This window comes from Silurus meridionalis, chromosome 19 (genome assembly GCF_014805685.1).
Source record: "Silurus meridionalis isolate SWU-2019-XX chromosome 19, ASM1480568v1, whole genome shotgun sequence".
Lineage (NCBI taxonomy): Eukaryota > Metazoa > Chordata > Actinopteri > Siluriformes > Siluridae > Silurus > Silurus meridionalis.
In genome coordinates, this window is record NC_060902.1 from 16,797,306 (window position 1) to 16,825,247 (window position 27,942).

General features: G+C 39.8%; 3 protein-coding genes across 3 annotated transcripts; 2 read left to right on the plus strand and 1 right to left on the minus strand.

Annotated features, from left to right (window-relative positions):
• Positions 1-241: 241 nt before the first annotated feature.
• On the minus strand, positions 242-13,117 carry usp48 (ubiquitin specific peptidase 48). The gene is given in 29 exon segments (XM_046875552.1): positions 242-1,295; positions 2,382-2,408; positions 2,566-2,614; positions 2,695-2,820; positions 2,931-3,131; positions 3,325-3,429; positions 3,522-3,628; positions 3,807-3,937; positions 4,108-4,218; positions 4,329-4,390; positions 4,555-4,677; positions 5,678-5,802; positions 5,935-6,006; positions 6,407-6,546; positions 6,641-6,755; positions 6,842-7,042; positions 7,120-7,269; positions 7,387-7,521; positions 7,629-7,808; positions 7,902-7,984; positions 8,592-8,725; positions 9,214-9,322; positions 9,881-10,005; positions 10,200-10,327; positions 10,638-10,709; positions 10,712-10,778; positions 11,006-11,126; positions 12,321-12,455; positions 13,095-13,117. Coding segments are annotated over 28 exon segments (3,156 nt in total). The 5' UTR covers position 12,455; positions 13,095-13,117; the 3' UTR covers positions 242-1,272.
• A 2,006-nt stretch (positions 13,118-15,123) lies between these two features.
• On the plus strand, positions 15,124-21,748 carry ldlrad2 (low density lipoprotein receptor class A domain containing 2). The gene is made up of 5 exons (XM_046874715.1): positions 15,124-16,204; positions 17,136-17,636; positions 17,843-17,989; positions 18,093-18,227; positions 19,725-21,748. The coding sequence occupies exons 1-5, from the start codon at positions 16,132-16,134 to the stop codon at positions 19,991-19,993; spliced, it is 1,125 nt and encodes a 374-aa protein (XP_046730671.1). The 5' UTR covers positions 15,124-16,131; the 3' UTR covers positions 19,994-21,748.
• A 1,709-nt stretch (positions 21,749-23,457) lies between these two features.
• Positions 23,458-27,547, plus strand: chchd4a (coiled-coil-helix-coiled-coil-helix domain containing 4a). The gene is made up of 3 exons (XM_046874488.1): positions 23,458-23,615; positions 24,123-24,221; positions 24,831-27,547. Exons 1-3 carry the CDS (start codon positions 23,594-23,596, stop codon positions 25,166-25,168), a joined length of 459 nt encoding a protein of 152 aa, XP_046730444.1. The 5' UTR covers positions 23,458-23,593; the 3' UTR covers positions 25,169-27,547.
• Positions 27,548-27,942: the final 395 nt, after the last annotated feature.

A 27,942-nucleotide genomic window follows, 5' to 3' on the forward strand; every position in this document is an offset into this window, starting at 1 on the left:
AAAAAAAAAAAAAAAAACCTGAAGTGAAAAGGACTTAAAACAAAAAAGAATTAAAAGGAAAAAAAGACTTGCAAAAAATGTAGGAAAAAAATACTTTTTCAAAAACTAAAAAAAAATAAATAAAGAAAGAAAAAAGAATTAAAAGAAAAGAAGTGCAGTGATGGTGGTACTGGGGTTACAAAAAAATGAAAATTATACTTATTTGCATTTATATATATTTATATTTAGACTATAAACAATATTGATTCATATATCAGCATTTATTCAGTTTTGGTCATATCAGAGTCTACGAAGAAATCTACAATATGTACAAGAGTGCAAAAGCTTTCGGTGAAATCTGGATTTACAACAGAGAGAACGTTACTGAGAGAATTCCCAACATGGAGGGAGATACAGGGGGCAAAAAAGGTGAAAAGAATAGAATATTTCTGTGGCATTCAGAAAGGGAAACACGTTTATCCTTTTGATCTGTTCTCACATTTAACTCTATATGACCTTGTGAGGAAAAAAACCAAAAAGAACTTTATTGCCCTTATAAAAAGATGAACAGAAAAGAATCACACACACTTCTGCATTATATTTCAAGTAACAGCAGAACATGTTTTAACTGCGTATAGTTTTTTTTCCCCTGTTTAGTACAGTATTCTTCCATGTCTTTCCAGATGTTGCTTTTTCCGGAGTTAGAGTTGATTTTGGTGTGAAGAAAAAATAAAATAAAAAATAGGTGTCCTTATAACCACACAGATAAGTTTTTAATATTGAAGTTGCTCATGCATTCTTTAGGAATATCGGATAGACGCTGCGGTGTGTAACCATTGATAAAATATTCTCCGGAAGCTTTTACAGAAAATAAAATAACGAGGGCGTCTGAAGGTCAGCCCGTCCTCTGGAGCTATTATCACGCTGCCACGAAGAACGAAGGCGATGTGATATGAGGTCTCGATCCGTATCTCTTCACAGTCATGGGGTGCACTTACAGAATGCATCAACAGCTTGGAATATTAAAAGCAAACGCATGATTTTGTTTTGCTTTAAAGTAAAAACAGACGACGCTAAAGGAATTGTAACTAAGTTACAAAGCCCTATATATATATATATATATATATATATATATATATATATATATATATATATATATATATATATATATATATATATATAAAATCAGACTCTAAACAAATCTGACTTCGTTCTCTCAGTCAACCTCTTGATGTAAATTCAAGCTTTATTTGTTTCACACAGATGCTGTCAGGATCACATCCACAGCCCGTATTAGTGTCCCAGTAGTCCAGTACCTGCAGGTTTAAACATGTTTGTTAGTAGATAAAATAGTCTTTTAAATAAAACGTTTTTGAGAGGAAGATATGGAAGCATACAGGAGGCAAAATTCAATTTAAAATGTACTGTGCAAATTTTAAAATGGCAATGCATTTCTGTATTTAAATTGACATTTTCCATTACCATTAGTGCAAAATTTATTGCAAAATTATATCATTTATAGTTGCCATTTCCAACAGTAGTTTTAATATGTAAATTGCATGCTAATATTAACGCTGTATATATTGCAAAATTAAAAGGGTGTGTTATAACTGTTTACATGCTGTTTTTGCACATGTTTAACAGTACACTCTTGTTTATATTTCTCTTTTTGCCCATTGTACTTGTAGAGGCAGTCTTACTCACATCCTGTGATTATAATCTCCACTCAAGAGGTCAATTTTTACCATTTAGCAAATAAAAAAACAATAATAACGCCACCGGACTCGGTAGGGAAACCGTGTAACACTTTTACCCAAAAAATATAACACACCCCTTTAATTACAATGAGCGCAAACAATCCCAACCCAAAAACCCACACCGTCCAGGAAGAGAAAAATGTAGATCGTTTTGTCTCACAGTACTATATCACATTATTACATCATATAACAACATATTTAAAACAGTGTATTTCAAAATGCATTCTGAGCCAAAGGTGTAGAATAATGATTTAAAAATCTTTTTGGAAACATTTTGCTACAAATGTCTCAGCGTTATGATCAGAGTCTAAATGCATTAAGGACAAACAACAATCATAATAAAGTATCGTTTTGCCACCATTTCTGCTTGGACATGTTACATATTAAACCGATTCAGGTAATATATTTTCATTTCGGTCTTGCAGCTTCTAAAGCGTTAAAATTAGTATGTAAGCTATATATTAAAACTACTGATGGAGATGACAATTGTAAATTATATCATTTAATTTTCATTCTGCACCAAACTTTGCAAAGTTTGGTAATGGAGAATGCAAATCTAAACACAGAAATACATTTACATTACAATTAAATTGAATTTCGCTACCTCTACGCTTTCACTGGAGGAAAACATGAAGCCGTTCCTACCTTTAAATCCTTCTTCAGGTAAACAGACTGGGATGAGAGGGGGAAAAATAAAAAAATAAAAAAATAAAAATAAAACAATAGCACACATTTAATATTACACGAAAGGAAAGAAAATATGCAGCAATGACAATAACAATATAGCAAAGGAATATTTGTATTTTTATTAGATATTAAGAGTGCTCACCTTGGTATGCATCATCCATAGCTGCGTAATCTGCAATTGGCTCATCAGCCTATGACACAAAAGATGGTCAGGGATAAGCAAAATTTTTCACCAATTTGAAATGCAGAGAACGCGAGGATACAGTCGTACCTTTAGACATATGATGCTTTCTGGAAAGACTCCAAGGCTTCCTAGCGTGGCCGAATCATCGGTTAGCGATCGGCCATCTATGGACAGATTTTGGTCGAACGGCGCGACAGAGAAGGCGTGCATGATCTGCGCATGCGTTAAAAAAATTGTAAAAAAAAAAAATAATTAAGCTAAACTGCTTAACACATAATACACCCGAGTTTGGAGCGAGAACGCACACACACACACACACACACCTGGATCTTGAGTTCCTTAAGTGTCTGGTTGGCGGAGACGATAAGGGCTTTCTCCCCGCGCAGCTTCCTGTGCCGCATGCTCCGCCGAATCCCTGATTTCCCCACAGCCACACAGGAAGTGGAAGAGGATGAGGACGAGGATGAGACGGCGACGGCAGAAGTTGTCTCGCTCAGCTTCTGTCGCTTTGCTCCGTCCTCGGACTGCGGTAAGGAAAGACGAGAGGGACAAGCGTTTAAACACATTAACGGTTACAACCAGTGATTATAAACTCCTTCTGCTTACCAACGCTATGTCAACATTTTCATGAACATCTTCATCCCAAAGAGTTACATATTGCTGCTTTAGTTGAGTGGAGTTGTTTTTTTTTTTTAAAAGAAGTTTCACTCGGGTTACCTGATTGAAGTCTGGGTCTTTTTCTCCTTCTATTTTGGGCTCTTCTCTCTCCTCCTCTGCTTCTGAGCCACTCATACTGAACTCCTGAGCAGCCTCTTTAATTATCTACACAGAAAAGAGGAAAAACTATCAGGGAGACAGAAACATTGAGCCATGGCAAGAAGCTGCAGAAGTCATATTACAGACTTTGAGCTGACCTTCTTGTTGTCGACGACTTTGCGCACATAAACAGTGGCCTGAGCGTACTCCCGCAAGTCCCTCTGCTGCTGGAATATAAAGCCCTCACGACATTCTCGACACAGCTCTGAAACAAACACACGACAATTACATCAAACATCACACTCATTAAAGCATGGCTTCTCTTTCTCATGGAGAACAAATAGAGAGCTGCCAAACTCCAAAGTGTAGGAGGTCCCCCTGGTCTAATTAAAAACACGTGATAAACGTCAACGACCGATTATAAATGTATTATCCAAGTTTACCAGGCTGGGTGTGGTACTGCACGTTCCCGTTGTCCTGCGACGGATCGTGGATCCTGCATATGGAGATGGTCTGGTCCACCAAAAACAGCCTGCAGATCACATCCCATTCAGCTGGCCAGAGCAGAGCTACACTGTGCAACGAAACCACACACACACACACACACACACACACACACACACACACACACACACACACACACACACACGGATGTTCTTAAAATCAAAGCTTTGAAGATCAAAAGCAAAACCTACCACATTATGGTTTCACAGAAAAAAATAAAATTGGTTATAATTTACTCACTGCTGAACATCTCCTTGAAGCAGGGAGTCGTATGTGAACATGAAGCCTCCATGAGGGCAAAGCAGGATGCTGTTTCCAATACTGGATACCGGGTTCGACTTGGCTGGCTTTCTGTAATTGTGTGTGTGTGTGTGTAATGATGAAAAACATATTGCAGCAACACCGAGAACATTTCAACAAACAATATATTTTATACATTTTGGAGCAAAGTATAAATTCACCTGATGAATTTTTTCCACTCGTCAACAAAGAACAATGGCACGATGTACAGAATGTCCGTGTCCTGCAGACAGACAGACATCATTAAAGACATTGGAGGATGCCTTTGCATGCCTTTGTCTGATTTCTAAAATCCTACAACATTCTTTATTAATTATATTAAACGCGGTAATAAAAAATAATAAATCTGTAAAAATGCCGTCCACTACGGAGAAAAAAAGATCATACCTGAGGCCACTTCTGCAGTGATGGACGATTCTTCTCGTGGAAAAGATTGAGGAGAGAGCTCTTTTGCTCATTGGCCATCATTCGATTCAGAGCCTCGTTCTCTTTACCTTCCCGTTCCAACCTCTAAAAAAAAAAATAAATTTAAATGTACATCAGTCAACAACCAGAGGGAGCATTGTTTTCCCCTTGAAGATGGTGATCACAGGTTTAATCCCCACACGCTTCAATTCCGTAAACAGCATCAGTTCATAAAATGTTCTTTTTATTATTTTAAATAAGCTACTTATTCTGTTTTTCATAATTTGTCCTTACCTGCATCGTCATATTTTCATTATTGGAACTATAGACTGGAGCTGTATAGACACGTGTTGCTCTGCTTATTAAAAATTTTACGGAATTAAATGAACTAAACAACAATAAAAAAATTGTTAATTTTGAATAATGAGATTCAAAGAACACAGACAGTAAAATGATCTGATCTTCCCAATGCAAATGGCAGTATATTTCCACTTGATTTCACCAGAGACCTGCAGGAACGGACAGTCCTGATTTCCCGATCTGCACTAACGTGCCGCAAACGAGTGCGGCGCGGGACAAGGTATGATTTTTGTGGGTGGTAAAATAGTAATGTGTGTGCAGTTTGTGTCACGGGACTCCCACAAAATGGTCTTTAAAATATATTTCATAAAATAAACTGGTATGTATCTAATGGACAAAAGCAACAATGGCAACTTAAATAAAATAAAATGATTTACAGGCACAAGGTCGGTAACGAACTCTCGCGTGGTTCACGTGCAGGTAACTACTAGAGCGCAACAGAGTGCTACAGAAATGACTTCATTATTAAAGAAAGGAACAAACAACACAACAAAACCTTGTCCAGTTGATGGTCTATGTTCTGAGAAGTTCCTTGTTCATGTCCATGTCAATGCATTGAAAATAAAACTACTTATACAGTTTACCTGCGGACGGAAGCGGGACAAAGCTTAAATAATGCAAGCGGGAGAAACGGGAACGGGAATGAAAAAGTCTCTACCTTAGACATCTTCTGCTTAAGACATTTAAGGCTATATTTCTTAGTGTTATGATGACAGGTGTGTGGGTGTATGTGTGTATGCAGTACCATGCACTGCTGGCAAGCCTCCTGTTGATGCGTGAACTCTGGTGCTTTGGGGAAATAAACCTTCAGCTTGCTCCAGACCTCGCTGGTGACCAGCCGCCTCTCACTCTCCTGAATACTCAGACCACCTGGAGTGAAAACCACACACACATCTCAGTATATAAGTATGCATCTATGTCTGTTATGAGCAGGTTATACAGATGTTATAAATGTTTAATAAAGATCTTGTTGGAATACGGAATTATAAAAAAATGACTAACTGTGAGAGCAAAGAATGTCTTCATTGAAATTCTTCATCTCATCTTCATCTCTGTCGTTCTCCTTCTCACCATCTGTTTACAGAGAAAGAAAGACAGCAATCCTCTAGGTTTCAAAAGCGTTTACTACTAATGGTGATTTGAATGCGTCGGTTTTAATCCTGATATCCCGACTTCCTGTTGAGACGTTCTTTCACTTTCAGAAGGTCAAAAGACCCGTGCATCGTTCGGCTTTAAAATCTCCTAAAATGTACAACGTGACCTCTTTCACAAATATTCTTTTCTTCTTCCTGTTGTTTTTTTTTTTGGTCATTATGGTCTAACTGGGAAACTAGTTTCACAAGTTTACACAGAGACTATATTTCAGCTGACCAGTGAGATGTATTTTGGTACCATTTTAAGTTCCAGGTTCAGCTGTAAGCTTTTTCGGTCTGCAGCTAACCATCATCTCAGCAGTGAGCGGGTTCCACGTTACCTCTCGGACTTGAGGAATTTTCCCCGTTCGTTTTGCAGTCGCTGTGTTTGGTCTCCTCTTCTTCCTCCTCCAGCTGCTCCAGAGCCAGCTGCCTCCACTGCCTCAGAGACGCCTTCCCGACCCAGAAACCCTGCTCGTTACTAATAAATGGCACGTGAAATTTAATCACGGTAATTCCCAAAGTTTCATCCTAAACCCAGTCTTTTTTAATTCACTTTCATTCACACTGAATACCTTTTGGGCTGTGCCTTGGCGAGGTTGGTGACCTCTCTGTAGTCTTCATTGAGTTGGTTTTTTAGCCTCAGGACACGGCACCGTCGCACTACACACTCTCTGCACAGAAACGACCCTACGCGCACAGGGAATTCTTATAATCGTGCCGTCTCGTGATCCGAAAGTGCAAAACAAAGCGATATGAATATTACTGATTCGTACCATCTATTCTGGGTCCTCCACCATAGCGACTAAAGAGGATCTGAGCAGCACAGTGGGAAATGCGCTTGGCCTCGTTCAGGCGGTCCGGGTGCAACTTTCCGTGTGAGCAGAGAAAACTGCTGTTGTCAATCTCTTTGATGGCTGTCGAGTCGTCCAGCCATTTCTTCAGCCATTCCACAGGGACAAACTCATACGGCTCACCTACGTGGTATAACAATCATCCGTATCAGAGTTTTTCTTCCTTTCTTATTTCTTTATCTATTTTTTTTTAAACATACCCTCTTGTGGAGGTAGAAGCTCATAGAGCTCTTTGACCTCCACGTGCTTGGCCTTGCCCTTGTCCACACTCTGTTTCCTCATATCTGCCATCTCACTGCACCACTCCTCAAACTTTTTGTTGTCCTGGTCCACAAGCTTCTGGAGGAAGTCTGTAAATAAAAAATAATAATAAAATAAATGATTAATAATAATAACAAATGAGGGTGAAAAAAGGAAAAACATGATGTCCATGTACCTGATGTAAATATAAGATATTGAGGTCATACCTGGCACCTCCACACTGGTCTGGATTTGATCCTCCTGCTCCTCCTGCCGTTTATACACCAACATATAGGCGTTTCTCGAACAGTGAAAGCCTTTGCTATATTTAGGCTTCCGGGTCTGTGACTTCCCAGTTTCAGCTGATGGACAAGCAAAGGATGTATAAAGAGAAGTACGGCTACGCATTACAATCCGTTCGATTTAAAAATAAATAAATGAATAAATAAATAAATAAATAAAGGTTTACCCAGATCCTCCTCGATGCCCAGCTGAAGCTTCTTGCCCTCCATCTTTTCAATCTCCTCGTCGTTGAACTTGTACCAGTCGTTGGCGAGAGCGTCTCGCACGTGAGCGATGTAGTGGCCGGAGTAGGCGCTCACGCCACGGTGAATCAGCACGGCGCTCAACTCGTACATACACTTCTCCTCTAAGGAGGAAACAGCAAAAAAATAAATCAAATTCAAAATATAAATAAAACAGAGGAAATAGGCCTCAGTGTCAAAACAAACTGGGGGGGTACCTTCATCTTCCAAAAACGGGCTCATGTCAAGGACTTCTGGAAAACTAATATAAGTGTTTAGCTTCTTCTTGTGACTAGACTGCCTAGAAACAGAGGGAAAAAGAACCGAACATGTTATTCACAGTAGTTCTCTACTGAACAAAGAGAAAATCCTCACACAGCTAAAATAATTATTATACATATTGTATAATAATTTTTATATTGTATAAAAGTTTTATATTATATAAAATAATACAATACGCTTATTCTGCCTGGTTTAGACTGGCTGACACAGTCCACACCTATGCCATATATTTTACATTAGACTACATTAAAGATGTCACTTTTTGCAGTGTGGATTCTCCTGCAGTGTGTCTCAGTCCAACATCCTGCTCAATATTAGTGCTCCCAAATTACCAAGATTAAACTGCATGAGTTAGACAGAGAAAGCACCAGGAATGTAATCACCAAGAATATGAAATGATGCTTTATATGTTTATATATACTGATTACACACACAGTACTATATATGAAATATGTGATTGGCAGAAATCTACTCCATGACGACAGTTGGACTTTTTCCACTTGTAAACAACCCAACGTTTAGTGGCCAATTTGCAAACACTAAAATAATAAAAACCGCACGTAAATAAACCCTGCTGATTATGATAAAGAATTATTTATCAGTCCGGGTAGCTTCTGTAAACTCGCCTATCAAACACAAAGCGCATAAGCTGAAGGTTGAGAGTCCGTGGAAGGCTGTGGAGCTTAATCCGACGTGTGGCACACTGCTTGCTCTGACAGTTCTCGCAGAAGTATCGGTTATCACCGTCTAATTTCTCCTCCTGAACGCCACCAGAGAAACAACAACATAAAAGTTGCATCACAACTTTGCATGCACATCACAGCATAAAAAAGTGAAAATCTGGAATGGCCTGAAAGTTACAACACAATACTATTCACTGCTCTTCCAAAATAACTACATCGGGACTGCTGTGCTGAGAAGCATCCCATAATATTCAGAATACTTGGTTGCAGTTGATCACAGTAAAAAATGATAGATTAAAATAAACTAAACAAAATAAGAACATTTTAAAATACACAAGTTATAAATTAATTACATTTGTTATTATAGAATTATCGCACATAATTGCCCAAGATATAAACAATACATAAGTGCACGAAAATCTATAAATATAACTATATCTATATTATCTATATCATGGACCAGCTGTTTAACACTCAGCTGTTTAACATTCACAGCTCTGGTCGAGTTTTAAAAGGTTTATTTTTGTTTGTAGTTTGGAGATGTTATTAAGAAAGGAAAGGCTACCTTGAGGAACTCTGTGATGCACTCTGTCAGGTTTTTGTGCCCTTGTATATTGAGCTCCAGCTCGTAAAACCGAGACGGTAAAGCAGACGATCGCCCGCACTGGTTACATCTGTCCCAAGAATAAAAATCGATCCATTTTAAATCAATAACAGTATAATAAAAATAGTAATATTTATCATCACATGAATACAAATCAGTGAAAAAGTAATCCAAAACCTGTACTGTGAATAAAAGTCGATCAAACAGACATATACAGCACAGTTTAATGAAGTGTGAGTAAAAAAAGAGAGAAAAAGAACACTATAATGGTTAACAAGGCGCCAGAACTAATATTAAAGCACATAAACTCGGACATTTGACTTTATAAAACCCGCCAATAAAGACTTTATCCCCTGTGTCTCAGATACTTTCCAGGTACAAAAAGTTCTATGGTTTCTGACATTATTTAGGTGACTCTAAATGGTTTTCTAGGTCTATCAAGCTTCATTGATCTATGCTTTGATCCATTGTAATTTTTTTTTTAGAAGGTTTAGCTTGTGTTTGATCTTTTTTATCACAAGGAAACTATGTATAAAATGAAGATGTGTTGGCTGAATATAAACACCGTGTGCTAATATTTGACAGGATTTCAGCTCTGTGTAGTGAATGAGAACGTTATAAAGCTTACACTGTAACGTAAGAAAACTGTCCACAGAACTGCTGCTGAATCACATTTTGGAGGTTCGGATCCTTCTGCTTGGACAAAGTGTCTTCGAGGAGTGAAAGAAAGAGTTTGGAAAACTCCTGCGCGTCCTGAAAACGGCGAACGAGAAGATGGCTGGGTAATTAGGAGAATATTATTCCAACATTGTGAGATTTTAGCACTGTTCGGGTCTGTGATAAAATATCATCAGTAAATAAGATGCACTTAATACGATTAAATCTATTTACAGTCTGATCTCCACGATTATAGACCTGCAAACCGTTTCACGTTGGAGACCGTTTACCTGCTGTTGGCCCGTATCGAGTCCCAGCGCTTTCACCAAACCCGATGGGTCGATGTACCTTCTGTTGCTGTTCTGCAGCAAAGCAAACAGGTACTGCAAATGTTCACATATCGTCTTCGCCTCGTAATCTGGGACAGACAAGAGCGGGATTGTCACACGACCTCATTTTAACAATAACCTGTTTGACTGTAAAATAGCATAAGTACAGATTATTCATATCGTTGATTTTTAAGTTATACAGAGAAGAGCTTTTTTTGCCATTTCAAAACTTCCACTGAATGAATTATGCTCCCATGACAGACCTACAATATGACTTCGAACACAATAATTCACAGACCCTCTCATCATAGACCACTGGAATGTAGTATTACTCTATCAATCACTTTATACTTTCACTCTCAGAGTAAACCCCCTGCTAGGTGGAGAAAGCCAGCTCACCTGACTCTGCGTTGTGCACCTCAGCTCTGGAGTTGTGACACTGGTAAAGCAAGCGGCGCAGTTCCAAGTTGTGAACCACACCTGGAGAAAAGTGTTCACGTAACATGTGGCACCGAGATTCGTCAGGCCCACGAATGTGTTCTGCAAAAAAAAAAAAAAAAAAAAAAAAAGCATTATAATTTTTTTATACTTCTTTCAATAAACTTCTTGTACAAAACAACTCATGCATGTAGAAGCTCAAATTACTGTCAAGTCGTGACACTTAAATGGAAAGCGATGTAACAGCAAAACATAAAAAAGTACAGGAAGTGAGCTTAGTGATCATCAGCATGTCATTTCAGGAGGTGAGACGCTCACTAATAAAATACCTTGTCTCTTCTTTCAGAGTTTGGGTCATCGATGTTGTGAAAGGCATTTTCGTCAATTTCTCCCAGCCATGATTGCTCCCCAATTCCTACTAGACAATTCGGGTTTCCTTTGCAATTTCTCCTGTGGGACGGGACGGGATAAAATGGTTATTATTATAATGTTTTACGCAGCACCCTTTAAACATGCAAGCATGCTGCAAAAACACATGGTCGCATAACAAATACGCAAAAACTGAATAGTAATATACTATTATAAATATATATCGAACAATTAAATTTAAATTTCAGCCTAATGATCAACATTTGCACCGATTTCTAATCTCAGATCTGGAACAAATCAAAGAGCAACTCGTTTAAAAAATAATGTCGATACAAAACCATGGAAAACCAGAATACATTACAACCGATGTCCACAACATATCAAGTCAAACACATTTCCTGTGTGTGTGTGTGTGTGTGTGTGTGTGTGTGTGTGTGTGTGGGGGACTTGCCAGAAAATACACCAATAAAAAATAAGATCCTGCAAAATCAAGTCAAGAAGCTTTTATTGTCATTTCTACCATATACTGACGCAGTGCACAGTGAAAATGAAACAATGTTCCTCCAGAACCCTGGTGCTACACTAAACAACATAGAGCTACAACGCAAACAGTGCAGACAAAAAAACGTTGCAGACAGACAACAGAAGACAGTTTGGGACTAATACGCATTAAGCATAGGAGTACAGCATTGTAAACATGTGCAGAAGCTGATGAGCAAGTACACTAAGTGTATATTTATATGTATATACAGAATCCCTGCAGTGTAGTGTGGAGTTCAGTAGGGTGACGGTAGATGGGAAAAGCCGGCCCTGAACTTACTGATTCTGGTGCGTACGTTCCTGTATCTCCTTCTTGATGGAAGGAAGTTAAACAGATTGTAACTGTTTAATAACGCTGAATAGCGGAAATCTCAAAAAAACAGAGAAAATCAAATCTCGTGGTAAATCATTGCGAATAAGAATCAGTATCAAGAATCGCCGCTATCGGTTTTGACAAGTACCTTAGTATCGGATCGAAAATATAATCAATAATATCGCCCATCCCTAGTGGAGCAACTCGACTCAATTCGACTCAGTGAATCATGTTGGATTGCAACTCAATGGCATCAGTGGTGAATTGAGGCGTATAGTGTGAAAGAGAGGAGATTGACACTCACCCCAAACAACAACAACAACAACAAACAACAACAACAGGAGTGGGCAATGACTAGAATCTGAGCTCATTCCTGATTAAAAATAAACCAGTAGTATATGATGAGTCTGAGAGTGCAGTACCTGCATGTCCCCCTCTTACACGCCGATACCCTGACACGGTACGCCAACTCGATGTGCTCCTGCGTTATGTCCTCTGGTTTCACGCTGTCCACCCACCTCCAAGCGGCTTTCTCCAGCTGCAGACGAGGGGCCATTCTGCAGAAACAAAACCGGGACAGAGAAAAAGCACAAAGTCAAAGCTCCAGGGCATTAGAGCCGGTCATCTGGTTCGCATGTCTTAGCTAAGCTAGCTAACGCGCAATGTCGCAGGGGTTTGTGTTGTAAATGTAAAAGCGGTTCCCTCAGGAACTTATCCGACTAGCTAGAGCATGTCACCCGACCTTACAGCGTTAGCATTCATTTCATTTATAAAATGTATATGATATCTATATATATTTATTTTCTGTGCTAATTAGCTTAGCATTAGCACCTACCGCTAAAGCTATTTCGGCGTCATTATTATTACCATTTGTATTATTGTTGCTGCTTCTACACGGACACTAGACTAGCCTAACTAGCATTAGAAGCTAACCTGGATACGATGACTAACGTTAGCAAAACATTTAAAAGAGAACGGTGTGCGCGCGAACCTGGGGTCCTATTCAGCAGGAAAGAAAACTCTGCTCAGTGGAGACGCTTTTAATCATGATTTTTTTCCCACATTTTATTCTGGTTTTGTATGTTTGTATTTAGCGCCTTTGGTCTTTTAAAAAAAATAAAAAAAATATTTATATATTTTTTTCCTTCCTATGTTTCAAACTTGTTTGTGGCGTGCGTGCGTGCGTACGTACTTACTTACGTATGACGCGGTAGGGCGTGTGACGTCATTCGTGTGCCCTGCGTGTAACCCTGTCGGCGCGGGTGAGCTACCACGCATGCGCACGCCTGAATCTATTTTGTGTAATAAATGCTTATAGACAGTAAACAGACTAATACAACCATCAACTAATAAAATTGTAAACAATGACAAGAAAGTAAAAAAAGAGATTTTTTTTAGACTTACACCTCATTAAAGATAGGGAGAGTTTAAGAGAGAAAGCTTTTTTGAAACAGGTATTGCTTAAGTTCATTCATGAAAACAAAAGAGAGAGGTCTGGAGTTAAAACAGTTGCATCTGTTTATGTGGAATATTGCAAGTAAAATCAGATTCACTACATATTAAGACTGTTGGTATTTAATAAAACCCACGTTTGTTATTGTTCACTTTCTTGAGATGGTCTATACATTTTATATCATTTCATTATTCATGTTATTATTACATATATATAACGAAAACGTAACTCAACGTAATTCGGTATCAGTGGGAGGTTCATTTATCCATGCATAAAATAAACTAAACTGAAGCAAGTGCGGAAAATAATAAAATTTTGATGAATGAATTTTTTTTTGTGGCCCGCTTAGTACCGGTCCGGTGGTTGGGGACACCTGGCCTACAGTGTATTACTTTTTATGCAGAATTTGTTAAAATTAGGGAAGACTCTTCTGTTAAAAGATCACATGAGTATTAAGAAATTCAACATTCTGAATACCATTTAGGTGCTCTTAATTACTTAAGCGCTGTTGCCAATTTGTAAGTGGAAAGAGAGAGCCATAGGATCACGTCTGATCAGATAATATTAGGTTGGGTATTAGGTTAATGGATTGATCTTATCTGATCTTATCTTATACAGGACAAGACATAATGTCTTGATGTCCAGATAGTACAAACCAAATGATAGGGTGTGTAAGAGTAATAACTTGACAATAATACCATCATAAGTAGGAGTGAAGTTGTAACAGGGTAATAAAGTACAGTTTACAGTGGTAGCGGTGCACAAGTGATGCTCCTAACTTCACCTCTAAACCCGGGTTAGGAGACATCACAGGATGGTCTGGGTGTCACCAGAGGGTCACGCTTCATGTAGAACAATCAGGTTTTGCCTTCACCAGGCAGGTCAGTTTTATAAGGCTAGAGAGCAAAGTCAGGAATGTTTAATACAGGATTCCTGCTGACAGTGAAGCGTTTACATTGGAAACACCACATGACTCTGCTTGTAATTCACACGTTTACTCTCCTTCACTCACACACACTGTATATTTTGTAGCATGTATTGTTTTAATATTTTTCCTTCTCCTTTAAATATCTTGTGATGCCGATTGGACAGAAGCAGCTCTTACTTTCATGCAAATTGTTTACATTAATGCGCTAAAACATTTTTCTTTCTATAGTACCAGTGTATACCAGGACTTCCCAGATATGCTCGAGACGTCTTAAAGTCCAAGACTAATAATATATTAAACATTAGCTAGATATTTAATAAAACTCAGAAGGTCTGTATGGTTAAGTTCTCTGTAAGGAAATACATTTATTTAACATTTATAGAAGGATTCTCTCGTCTAGTGCTTTGTAACAGTCAGTTTTCCTACATGTGAAAGGCTTCAGGACAGAGGAATTTACGATTTCTCATTTACATGACAAGCTGAGCTTATTAAGTATTGTATGAGGCAACGTTGGTGGGTAAAAAGACCTGATGATCTTTTTAGCTGCTTCTCACAAGAGTCTTGTGGTTAGAGACAGCTGATTTGAATGTTCAGGGATGGGCAGGATGTATGATACATGTATTTTAAATGTGTATTTTAAATATAAAATAGGATTTTGTATTTTATATTTGTTAGGGTTGATGGAAATCGCTTCGTACTTTGTATCAAAATATTTGTTTTGTGTTTTTGTACTTTTAAAATACTGTTAAATACTTTATAAGAAGTTCTACATGATGACATCATAAAAATGCAGCCTCTGATTGGTGCCTACTCAGTCCTACTCTCGTTCTTTAACGTTCACAAGAAGCTGATGTGCCTTCTTGTTTAGGCAGGTTGTGTTGAGAGTCCAGGAGAGGTCTTCTGTCATGTTCACACCATAAAAATGTTCACTCTTTTTGCATGTGCAGTGGTGAGTGGCTTGCTCGGTTCTTCTTGAAGTTAGCAATCTGATAGAGAAGCTGTGAGTAAACAGTTTTTTAGGTTTTTCATGATTAGCTGCAGGTAGTGGTGGTAAGTGTGAGCGCAATCTGAGCAGTACAGACAATTCTTCAGCACTGGAATGATGGTGGATGTCTTCATTGGTACTGAACTCTGTTGAAGTCGGCTGTGAAAGACACCAGCAATCTGTTTAACACCATAGATTCTTTCTGCACAGTTACACTTTGGAATAACTTCAACATAGAATAAACGGGACTGGTATCTAAATTCAATGCAGGTCATGTAACGTCATGCGTTAATGGGAAAGGGGCGGGGCACGTCGATTTGAAGGACGTGTCTAATTAGCATATTCATGCCTTATTCAGCGTTACTTCGGCACGTGTGCCTCTGTGCCTTTTCTTCTTTGACACTAATTGGCGTTTATTTATTTTTTTGTCCTGCAACCTATATGGGACTTCAACACGCTATTTATTTATTTTTTTGGGGTGGGGGTCTTTCGGCTTTGGTAAGTGCGTGTAAGTGTCCACACTGAGAATGATGATGATGATGATGAAGGTGGTGGTGGTGATGGTAATGATGGTGGTGAATGGAAGGAAGCCCCTCCTTGTGAGCGCGTGGTCTTTTTGGGGTTGGTGCCCTGTTGCCAAGGAATCGGCGCAGACGCGTGGACTTGACGAGGAGGCATCAAACGTGGTGATGATGAAGCAGGACGCGCTCCTCATCCACCCATAGGACATAATAACGGGCGCTTCTAGGAGTCACAATACCGGATCATGAGGATCATATGCACCTTATAATCTCTTCAGATGGGTGAAATGTCGTTGACGGATCAATAACTCTAGTGAAACTTTGGGGGGTAAAAAAGAAACTCCTGATGGCCAGACTTCAGTTTACATGGTTTGTTCTTCTGAGTTTAGTGCCACTGCAAACTGGTGCCATCGAGACAGGTGAGATTTTCATCCAATTTCCATCCATGACATTTACATTACAATGATATCTGCTGCTATATAGTATTTGAATGAAACAAATATTTCATTATTATTATTTAATATTAGTATTAGTATTTGTAAAAAACAATTCAAAACATTGCAACAAGGTGACAACAAGCTTGGATATTTTCTCACTGAAATTAGTTATATCTTCTTTGTACTAAATGAGTCATGAATTCATTTAGAAATTAAATATTAATCTTTGCCTGACATCTAGCATAGAAAAATACAATCCAATCTCTCGCCGGTTACCAACATCTGCTTAGGAATAAATTCTAGACACAAAATCATATGCAACACATCAAAATCTATTCAAATGAATAACCACGTAAATGAGCATGCATAATGAAGTCCAGAGAACTAATATATTTTTAAACTCGATGCTTCCCTTTCCTGATAATCTCCTGCTCTTGATCTCAGTGGGAACCTATTCTCGATCGAGAGCATTTGCATTTGATTCCCGAGCAGTGAATAAGTTTTACGAGAAGCCCACTGTTCTGCTCCTGCTCATTTCTGAGCAAACTCAGTTCAGGAAACATGGTTACGGGATATTTTGAAGTATTGTTTCTTTGCCACTGACTGAGGTTTTCTCAGGACATTCCAGGAAGTCAGGCATCAAGGATTCACTAGTTTCCCATGGTAACAAAGCTAATAAACTTTGGAGTGGTTATAAATCTTCCTATTATTTGGTTCTTGCCCCAGATGGGAGGGATTACGCAGCCAACTCCCTTTTTTCGTTTCGTTAGGCAAACAATTAGGTTTGCTTTGGTCTCTTGTGTCCCATTATCACCATCTAAGAAGGGTACAGTGGCCCAGAAAAAGGACACCGGTCTATTTCTTTTATCTCAGCAAACACATGAATTTCTTGAATCTCCTAATGTCCCAACAGTGAACGTGGTGGATTTTTGTGGCCAGACCGTACGGGGGGACGGCATGGTCGTCCGGTCTCACCAGGAGTCACGTAGGTACTACTTCGTCAGCATGAACACCGACTGCCATCTGACCATGCAGGCAGCCACGCCCCGCGACAAGGTGCAGTTCCAGTTCCGCTTCTTCCTGGTTTACAGCCTGCTGCGTGTGTCACCCTTTAGCCCTGTCCCCTTCATCCCAGAGTCGGCCTGGGGTCCCTCGCAATCGGGTTTGACACGGCCGGACCAGCGCTTAGACCATACACTGGACGAGAACCAAGGAGATCCCTGTCACACTGGCTCATACATCCAGTTATATGATGGGCGGGATAAGATGGCGCCCCCTATCGGGCCGCCACTTTGTGGAAAGAGCTTGCCACGGCCAGTCCTGTCCACCGGAAACTACCTGACTCTGAGACTGGTGACCCGGGGAACTCAACCACGTGTGGATTTTGTTGGGGACTTCACCTCATTCAGGCTGGGTAAGAGCTCACTTAATTATAGTTATCAGCTTCGATCATCTTCCACTTGTGCACATGGTGCATTGTTAATGGCAAAAAACCTTTAAACTTTGTGTACATTGTTATTGATTTCTTTCATGAGACGGTTGTAATGTCGTGGCAGGTCCAACACACCCATGTTAACAATTTTAAATGATTGATCCATCACAAATGGTGTTCTTGTCCAGGCTTTAATCACTCTGAATGCAGCAGTGAGCCTTATTTCACCTGCCAAAATGGGAAATGCATCCCAATGAGTCTGGTGTGTGAAGACGACAAGGGAATCGACAACTGTGGAGATGGATCTGACCTTCAAGATTACCCGGGATGCACAAGTCAGTATACCTTTTCAAAATGTTTTCATGCAAGCTTTCATTGTGTCATGCACAAAAGAAACTAGAGAGGCGGAAACTTAGAACCGTGTTTGCTCTGTTTTAGATCTGTTGTCCACGGCGAGCACACATCAGACGTATGTAACTCCTCCGCCCATGATGAGCATTGCCACCATGAGGGCATCAACTGTGGAGAAGTGCAGTGGCCCAAACCTCATCCCTGACACTGATTCTGTCACTGGTAAGCTTGAATTTAATTTAAAAACTGAACACTTTCTGGATGTTGGAATTCAAGAAATCCAGTCTGTCATATGTTTATATCATGTTTTTAAATGTTCATTTTAATTCTAATGTTTCCTTAATGTTATTTTCTTTTAACTGAGAATGTTGTCTACACAAAAAATCTAATATCATTGTAAATTAATAATGAATAAAAAATGCATTATGTTCTAACTAATGCTAACATTAGCACCAAATCCTTAAGCATAAATCAAATATATTGTCTTTTCTATATTGTTTTCTAAACAAATTTTAATGCAACAAATTTGAATTGTAACATGACTATATTTTCTTTTCTTCGTTAGCTAGGTGTTAGCATGAGCAAGACTGTAGCAGCTTTGTTATTGCTAGCTAGAATCCAGTTTCTTAGCTAGGTCAATACCCAATGCTTCTTCTTCTTCTTCTTCTTCTTCTTCTTCTTATTATTATTATATGAAATCTATTAAAAACCAAGTTTCAAATATAAACTAATTGTGTTTGCTACATGCTAGCCAGAAGTTGCTCTGCACATTGCTAAGTCTCCATTTTTCAGTCACGCTTTTCGAAGAGAAACTCTCTGCAGTCTTACTTTCCTTTTGGCCTTATTGGGCAAATCATCATTTTCTATTAACCCTAGAAAAGTTCACAGACATTGTGTTGATAATGATATTCTTTGAAACATGCTCACACGGGCGCTGACCCTTCGTCTGTGTGTAGCTTCTCTCTTAAAGCGGCCATTGTGTTTTATGTGTAAGTAATGGCTAAACTGAAGGACAAAGGGCATAAAGCTAATTGGAGGAGCACATGAATGCCCGCTGCATCTTCCTGTGGACAGAGCTATAAATCAACCGTCAGCTCTGGTCACCAGGATCAGCGAGTGCCCTAGGACCATTGTTGGATTTATGTGTCTGTAAATAGGTACTACGCTGGCCTGGCCCAGATTAGCTCATTGTGTTCAAGGAAGTGTTCAAAAATAAGACTTGCATCCGAGCACAGGCCCAAGTCCTCAGAGAGTCTTTGCCATGAGGTCCCATATTGAAAATCCAGGGGTCAGTATGAGAGAATTGTCCTCAAAGCACCACATTTAACTGCTCTATTAGAAGATACACATATTTTTACGGTTCTGTCAAAAACATGAACATGATGAATTGGACGTGTGGCTTTTCACGGTTACATGACATACACCTGTTATCACTTAGGGTGTACTCACTTTTGTTGCCGGTTATTTAAACAACAATGGCTGTATGTTGAGTTATTTTTAGAGGACAGTAAATCTGTACTGATATATAATCTGCATATCGACTACTCTAAAATATATTCACGTTTCATTTCTATATTATTGTCCCTTGAGAAGATATAATAAAACAGTTGCTGAAATGTGAGGGGTGCACTCATTTCTGAGATACTATATATTTCTTGTTTTGTAGTGGCACCATGGAGGAGACATATTTGTTCACTATATCTCCACATGTTCCCTCAGATTCTCCTCCGAACGTTTCTCTGCTGGCGCTCTACGTGGTTCTGGGAGTGCTGGCCGGTTCAGTGGTGGTGTTCTGGTGCTGCTGGTCTCCCGGCTGGTTCATCTGGAGAGTGAGCGTGTGTCGCTTCCTGCCGTGCTGTAACTCCTTCTGCGCCTCGTGTCAGCTGTGCAGCCGGAGCTGTTTGCAGAACAAAGAACACCGGCTGGCCAAGGTCACACCTCAACAATCGTCCACGCCCGCAGCCTCCACCACCACTGTGGCTGTGTAGAGTCTGTACAGTAAGACTCGCTAAAAAAAATGTCTGATGGAGGGATGGAGAAGGACACGTTGGTGGTAACGTGTTTATCACGGCGCATGTTCAAAAAAGACATGGAGCAAATGTATTGTTTTCTGGCTGCTGCTTTTCAATGAAATCAGTGAAGTGTTAAATCGTGTTCTTAAGACTTAAACTCTGTGCTGTTTTCCATTTCGCTCGTTCGGAGGTTGCGAAGAAGGTGATGCCGGTGTTATTACAGCGATTCCGGGAACTCTGTGATCATTTCTAACCAGAAAACGGACCTAAAAGAGGTATTTAGATTTCCCGAAAAGAGCATGCACAAAAGCCGTGTAAGTCCTGGCCGATTCTGTTTTCAAAAACCACAGTCCAAACAGTTTCACTCTTCCCCCCGAGCTTTTGTTGAAGATGCTTACATAACAGCTATGAGTCTCGGTGTCAGCTTGGTACGCTGCTCTGCGGTGATGAGGTGCATTTTCATGGCTGTTGCTCAGTTACTGAACTCTATCCTGTTCTCCAAGAGGTCGTGTCCTGAAGCGTGCACTCTGCCCTAATACGGCTCTGTAACGAAGCCAAGCACACGACTGCTCAGTTACAACTCAGTTACAGCTCAGTTACAGCTCAGTTACAACTCAGTTACAGCTCAGTATTATTTTTACTTTAGTCCTGGTTTGGGTTTAGTCTCAGTTTGTATTTAATCTCAGTCTCTACCTACTCCCACTTTTTGTGACCTTGCCATTTAATTTTAATTTTGTGTTCAGTCCTTTTGGAGTTCAATCTCAGGTTGGGTTTAGTTTATCTTGGGTTTAGTCCTGGCATGAACACTGTCTCAGATTATGTTTAGTAGCTGTTTTGGTTTAGTCTCAGTTTGGGTTTAGCCACATGTTGGGGTTAGTCTCACTTTGGGTTCAGTCTCAGTTTGGGTTTAGTTATGGACTAGTTTTAGCTTGCAGTGAAAACTGAGTAATTTTGATACATTTGTTACACTAAAAATCAAAAACTGAGCATGAACTCAAACCAAAACTAAGACTGCTGAGACTAAACCCAATTCTACACCAAACCAAACTTAAACAAAGTCCTTTATCAGACCAAAAGCTTGTTTTGTATTTAGTTGCTTTCAGAAACAATAACTTTGCTTAATTTGCCATGATCAGTAAAGACACACACGGGGGAGGACGGGATCTGTCAGGAAATGTATCATCTAACCTTTATACCAAATAGAAAAGTAACTGATCCTGGGCTTAGTCTTGCTTTGGGTTTAAAAGCAGTTTGGAGGGTTGAGGATCACGTTTCCCTCTCGCATGGTGTCTGTTCGGCGCACTTTTGATGCACTGCAGATGGCTTTGGTGTTGATTGTAATCATGCTAAAGGACCACAGTGAGATTTGTAAGACTGACAAAATGTTATACCAAAAAAAAAAACTGGAGTTAGTGTCTCTTTGTGCTTTTGTATAAATATATATTATTACAGTACTTTTCTTCATGCGGATTGTAAGGTGTTTTTGAAAGTAGTTCGATGTGAGTCTGTTTTATATTAAGGAAAATTGAATGTAAATACAGATAGATTGAATGACTTACGGTCATGGAACATTCTCAATAAAAACACTGTGTTCAGTAAATAAAAAAAGAATAATGATCTTAATGTTATAATTCATAATAAGTATCTTTATATTTTGGGCTTTCGATTGGAATCAAAATATCGAAAATATATTCGTGAGAAATCCTGAAAAAAAGTTTGTGTGTGTGTTTTTTTAAGGGCAGCGTTTTCAGGTGAATGAGGAGGAAAACAGAACGCATAAAACCCCAGTGAGGGTAAAGTGCTGACACTGGAGACTCCTTCCATAAACGTTTGATAAATGTTTCCTGATAAAAAGTTTCCCTCACCCATATAAACCATAAACGTTTTATTCCAGATCTGTTTATTACTAGCTGTCAGTTACATGGAGGGTCTGTTGTGTGTGTGTGTGTGTGTGTGTGTGTGTGTTTTGTCAGATCCTGCTCTGGGATAAAGCTCAGTATTGACAAAAGAGGAGCGAGAAACTCTTGGCAATCTCTCGCACCTCAAACTGTGTGTGTTGCCGCTGTAACTACTAGCAACCTTTCAAAGCAAATCCCCTCCTTTCTGTCCCTTTCAGATGCTTTATATCATCACCCGCCCTTCCTTTACCCCAAAAAGCCTCCCCGACTTTAATATCTAATGCCTTTTGTTGAAGCGATTGCGGCTGCCAGAGGACGGACGGATCCGCCTCTGACCTCATGCTTTTCTGTGTCGTCACACGTCTCACACACACACACACACACACACACACACACACACACTGCACTGAATGTAAAAGCATCTCTGATTACATTTGTTTGCTCTGACTTCACCCACACACACACACACACGCACGTTTATAATTTATTGTTTCTCTGTTATCTTGGGCTCACACATGTTTGTGTCCATGATGGTATAAAATTGTGCTCACAGCCATGCAGTAAACTGTAAAGTACAGTTATGAGCACCTATAAAAGCTCAGCCCTTCACCTGCTGATTGCTGATATCCTTTTGTATTTTGTTTAGAAAATTTACATGCATTTATTCAGCTCGGTTTTATCGAACAGTAATACGTTCGCATCAAAAACTAGGGTTTTTTTTGGGCACGGTCAGGCCTAAGATGTGCATTTTAAGAAAACGAATGGTTTGCCAGAAACGAATGGTTTGTTGTCGAATCTTGAAAAATATAATGTCATAAATATAATAATAAAGAAATATTTTATAATGTATACAAATTGAACATAACTCCAACAATGAAATGTTTTTGGTTTTTTTGTAGTTTTTCTGTATTCTTCTTCTCTGACAGGAACACGAACAACATGGAAAAAAACGTGAACGCATACAGAGACTTTTTGGTTCTGAAAATAGAAAAATAATATTTGGAGACAGAATACGGTGTGGGTTATTGAGTTCTTCTTTGGAACTTCTTTCTTACTTTCTTTTTGCTTTTCTTTCTTTCTATCTTGGAAATCAGAAAGAGAGATAAAGCAGGTAGTGACAGAATTTCTGTCTGTTAATTTCTCTTTATTTCTTTCTTTCTTCTTGAAGATTGTATATAGAAATCATATAGTGACATGACCTTTTCTTTCTTTCTTTCTTTCTTTCTTTCTTTCTTTCTTTCTTTCTGTTCTTGCTTGCTTTCTTTCTGTTCTTTTGTTCCTTTTTTCTGTCTGTCTGACATTTTTTCCTTGGTGTCTTCAGCTCTTTACCTCCAGCTCCACCTCCTGTCTTTTACAACATTTACAACCATACAACACCACAGTCCTATAAACTTCCCCTTTCACTCTCACAGATACTCTTCTATCACAAATCACTCCTGCTATCACTCTTCTCCACCCTGCCTGAACTTTTTTTTTCTGAAGACAATATTTTCATATCCGGTTTAAAATAAAACATTTATTTTGAAAGCACAGTCTCCAGTTCCGGTTTGTCTCACGTACACGCGCGCGCCTGCTCTGTTTGCCGGTTGGGACAGGACCCCGTGTAGAGCGTCAGTATAATCAGTGTGGAGTAGAATCTGTCTCTGTCTCCGTCCCTGTCTCTGTCCCGCGCTGAAAAATGTCTTACTGCAGGCAGGAAGGTGAGTTTTATTTACCCCCCGGTGGTCCTCAGCAGGTCCGGGGTTTTCTTGTTTCTTCTTCAATGACATTGGTTTCTCATGTCGTGGGTTAGCGGTTAGCGGCTAGCGGCACCCGTATTCCGGTAAACCCCGCCCACACTCATCCGATTGGTTGTTTCTATTCTGTTCTCGCAACCATTCGATAAAAAGCTGACTCGGTTTGTGTTTAGCCAATCCTAGATTAGGAGGCGGGGATTTGTCGGAATACGGGTGGGAAATTAATAAATGAGTCTTCAAATGCTTAACAACTGAGACATTTAAAATCTAATACTGAACTCTGTAAATAAATCAGATGGGTTTGATCCGCCTGATGTTGCACTCTCTTTTTATTTCTCTCTCTCTCTCTCTCTCTCTCTCTCTCTCTCTCTCTCTCTCTCTCTCTCATATTCATTTATTCCTTCTTTCTTTCATAATAAACCTCAGCACATATTTATGTCTCCTGAGTGTGTTGGTTGTTTCTGTTGGCAGGTAAAGATCGCGTCATCTTTGTGACCAAGGAAGATCACGAAGCACCGAGCAGTGCTGAGCTGGTGGAAGACGACCCCAATGACCCTTATGAAGATCACGGTCAGCTCGCGATCACGACACTAAACACTAAACACACGACACTTAATGATAATGAGACCGAGACCAGGGACTGAGACCAGGTTTAGAGACGGGGACTGAGACTGGAGATTGAGACCAGGTTCTGAGACGTGGACTAATACATGTGAACCGAGACGGAGACTGAGACTAAGGGCAGAGATGGAGCCTGAGACCAGAATCTGAGAGGGGGGCAGACACCAGGGGCAGAATGGATTATTCAAAGAGAATAAAAAAAAAACACAGAAAAAGAACGATAGAGAGAGTGTGAGAGAGACAGAGAAAAGCAGATGAAGACACAAGGATGGGGGTAGAAATAATTAGGGAGAGAGAGAAGGAAGAATGAAAGAGACGGAGAAAGAGAGGCGCCAAATCATTCATCCTGTAAATACGAGAACACACACACACACACACACATACACATACACACACACACACACACACAGTCGTCCTGATGCATGATATTTTTGCCGTTTCTCCCTCATCTACCTATGATGATGATGATGATAAAACCAAAAACGATGCCCCTCATGCCAGCTCGGAGCAGATCCCGGGTGAAGAGTGAGTGAATTTATTGCCTTTGTGCCCCTGCAGGTCTCATTCTGCCCAGCGGAGACATAAACTGGAACTGCCCGTGTCTGGGGGGGATGGCGAGTGGCCCCTGCGGCCAGCAGTTTAAAGACGCCTTTTCCTGTTTCCACTACAGCAAGGAGGAGGTGAAGGGCTCGGAGTGCATCGAGTATTTCCGCGGCATGCAGGAGTGCATGCAGAAATACCCCGAACTCTACCCTCAGGATGACGACGACGAGAAGGAGAAGGAGAAGTTCTCCTCAGATGCCGATGTGCTCGCGGAGACCCGCGGCACTGACTCTGATTCTGTTCCAGGCTCCGAAGAGACGCCGTCAAGCACAGAAAAGTCTGCAGACAGCTAATCTCTTCCTCTCTCTCTCTCTCTCTCTCACTCTTTTTTTCCATACACACACACACACACACACACACACACACACACACACACACACACAACCTTTTAACCTCTGAACTGACCTACTCTGGCTCAGGAGAATAAAAAAAAAAAAAAAAGCTATGATGATAGAAATGCTAAAAAAATGACTAATAATGCTGTAAACATCACGCCTGGATAATTTCCTACAAATCCAAGAGAAAGAAAGGTGTGAGTTCAGTGAAAATAAGTGAACTCCTGCTGATCAGACATGATGAACACTGTTCCTGTCTAAAGGCCTCCACCGTCGCCTTTTCTTGAAAAAACAAACCTAAAAGAAAAATCGTGACTGAATTGTTTGTCTGCAAGAGAGCTGCCTCGGTGTTGGGGTGTGTGTGTTGTGTGTGTGTGTGTGTGTGTGTGTGTGATACTCCTGTACTCTCAGTGATGAGTTCGTCTTGTACGATGAAAATGAGTAGCAAGACAATGTGGCTTTTCCAACATGGCCGCCCCAAAATGTTACACCGTGTTACCTGGTTTTATCGATTACTTTTGTGTTGACGCAAACGTGTCAGCTTTGTCTCCCTCCTAGATCAAAGTGCGTAAATGAAGAACAGAATGAAGAATGAAGAATGGCTGAGAGACTTGTTTTAAGACCTCAACATAGACACAGGCTCAATGGAAAGTGATTTTGTGTGTGTGTGTGTGTGTGTGTGTGTGTGTGTGTGTGTGTGTGGGTGGGTGGGTTTCAGGTTCGAATTCCTGTATCCTGTAATGGTCTCACTGAACCAGATAAAAAGGTGCGATGGAACATTCTGGTGGTGTAGGAAGTATATTATTATGTTTCGAATGAATGAGGACGCTTCATAACTGAAGTCTGATGCACTGATTGTTCTCTGTTTTCTTTTCAATGTGGAAAAAAAAATCCTAAGATTTATTGCTGATTCCTTTAAGAGCCTGATAAACCCTGAGACGTTTCACCAGGATCCGATCAATATTACACCAAAGAATTAAACACGTGTTCCAGGATGCGGATTATTAAAGAACCGATGTGTTTCTCTGAAAGGCCGAGGCTCGTATTCACACAATACCATGTTTGTTTATATAGATTTTTCATGTAAGATCAGATGATATGTATATATCTTTGATCATTTTATTGAGTTCTCTTAGTTAATTCTTTAAAATAAATAAATGCGATTAGGATGAACTTTAGGGCTGCAGCTCTTGATTATTTTAGAAGTCGAGTATTCTATTGATTAATCGAGTAATCAGATAAGATGTACTTTTTCTTTATTAAAGCGTAATACTAAATATACAACAGGACTCATCCTAACCACTAGACCACCAGGGAATACCAATAGATAAATAACCAAAAAAAAAATCATAAATATGAAAATACATTTCAAATGACTTCAAAAAGGGTAAAAGCACTGTACAGTGTTTTTTTATGTTTTAGTTTGAAATTATCCCAAAGTTTGGGAACTTTCTGTCGTGTCCTTTGGCCTGAATCTTCTCCTCGCCCCTCGTTGTTTTCTCTTCCGTTTCTCCAGTTTTCATTCTGCAGCGTCTTCTGTGGTGTTTGGAAGCTCGTTTCCTCCACATAAAAAAAAGAAAAATTTTGCTTAAATCTGACTTTATTTATTCTTAATTCTGACTGTTTCTCACAATTCAGACGTTATTTCTCGTAAACATCCAACATTTCTGGTGCATCCACCAGTAACCATGTTGTGGGCCTGAAATTGGAAGCTGTAGGTGTATGAACGAGGCTCCTCTGCTTCATCTGTCTTGTTCCATCTCCTCCAGAGCTGGTTGTTAGGGATCAGAGGCTCAGTTTGATAAGATGCGATTCTATTTATAGTAGCGGATTTAATTTTGAGGCAAGCTTTTGTTTTTATGTGGCGGAAACGGGCTTCCATAATGTTTACCTGTCCAGAGCTCTCCAGAGTTTAGTGTGTGGTGCGTCAGTAAGAATGGTCCGTGGGGAAACCCAGTGCTTCGTGTGTAGTTAAATGGATGAAACGGTGCATCGAGGCCAATAATTTTCCTCGATGCATTTTGTAATCGAATTACTCGAATCATTTAAGGAATAGTTTCAGCCCTCATGAACATTTACAAGCTCCTTGCTTGTAGCTCAGTGGTTAAGGTGCTGGGTTACTGATTGGAAGGTCGGGGGTTCAAGCACTGGTATCGCCAAACTGCCACTTTTGGGCCCTTGAGCAAGGCCCTTAACCCTCTGTGCTCGAGGGGGTGCTGTGTCATGGCTGATCCTGCGCTCTGACCCCAACTTCCACGCAAGAATGATATGCGAAGAATGAATTTCACTGTGCTCTAATGTATCTGTGACAAATAAAGGCTATTCTATTCTATTCAACACATTTTCATTTTGCATCAGTGCTGCTACACACTTATGTCATTAATGGCTGTATTAGAGGGGAAAATTGGCCCTTCAGCATATTTCAGTGTTGAATACTTAAAATCCCCTCTGACATTCATGATCTGTTATGGGCAGCGATTATTTCTATACTACATAATATCCTGAAAGATAAAAATACTTAATGTTCTGTATCACATGTTGTCATGGCATGGAAAGGTCTGAAGGCTTTATTTCCTCCCCTGGAACAAGTCTAATTTTCCCTGCTCCAAAGCAACTCCAACCAAAATGTCCAAATTGGACGCATCGGTAAACAGAACATTTTTCCAGTCATTCATTGTCCAGTTCTTGTGTTTGTTGCACAGAAAATAAACATTCATGTGCCTCAGTAACCA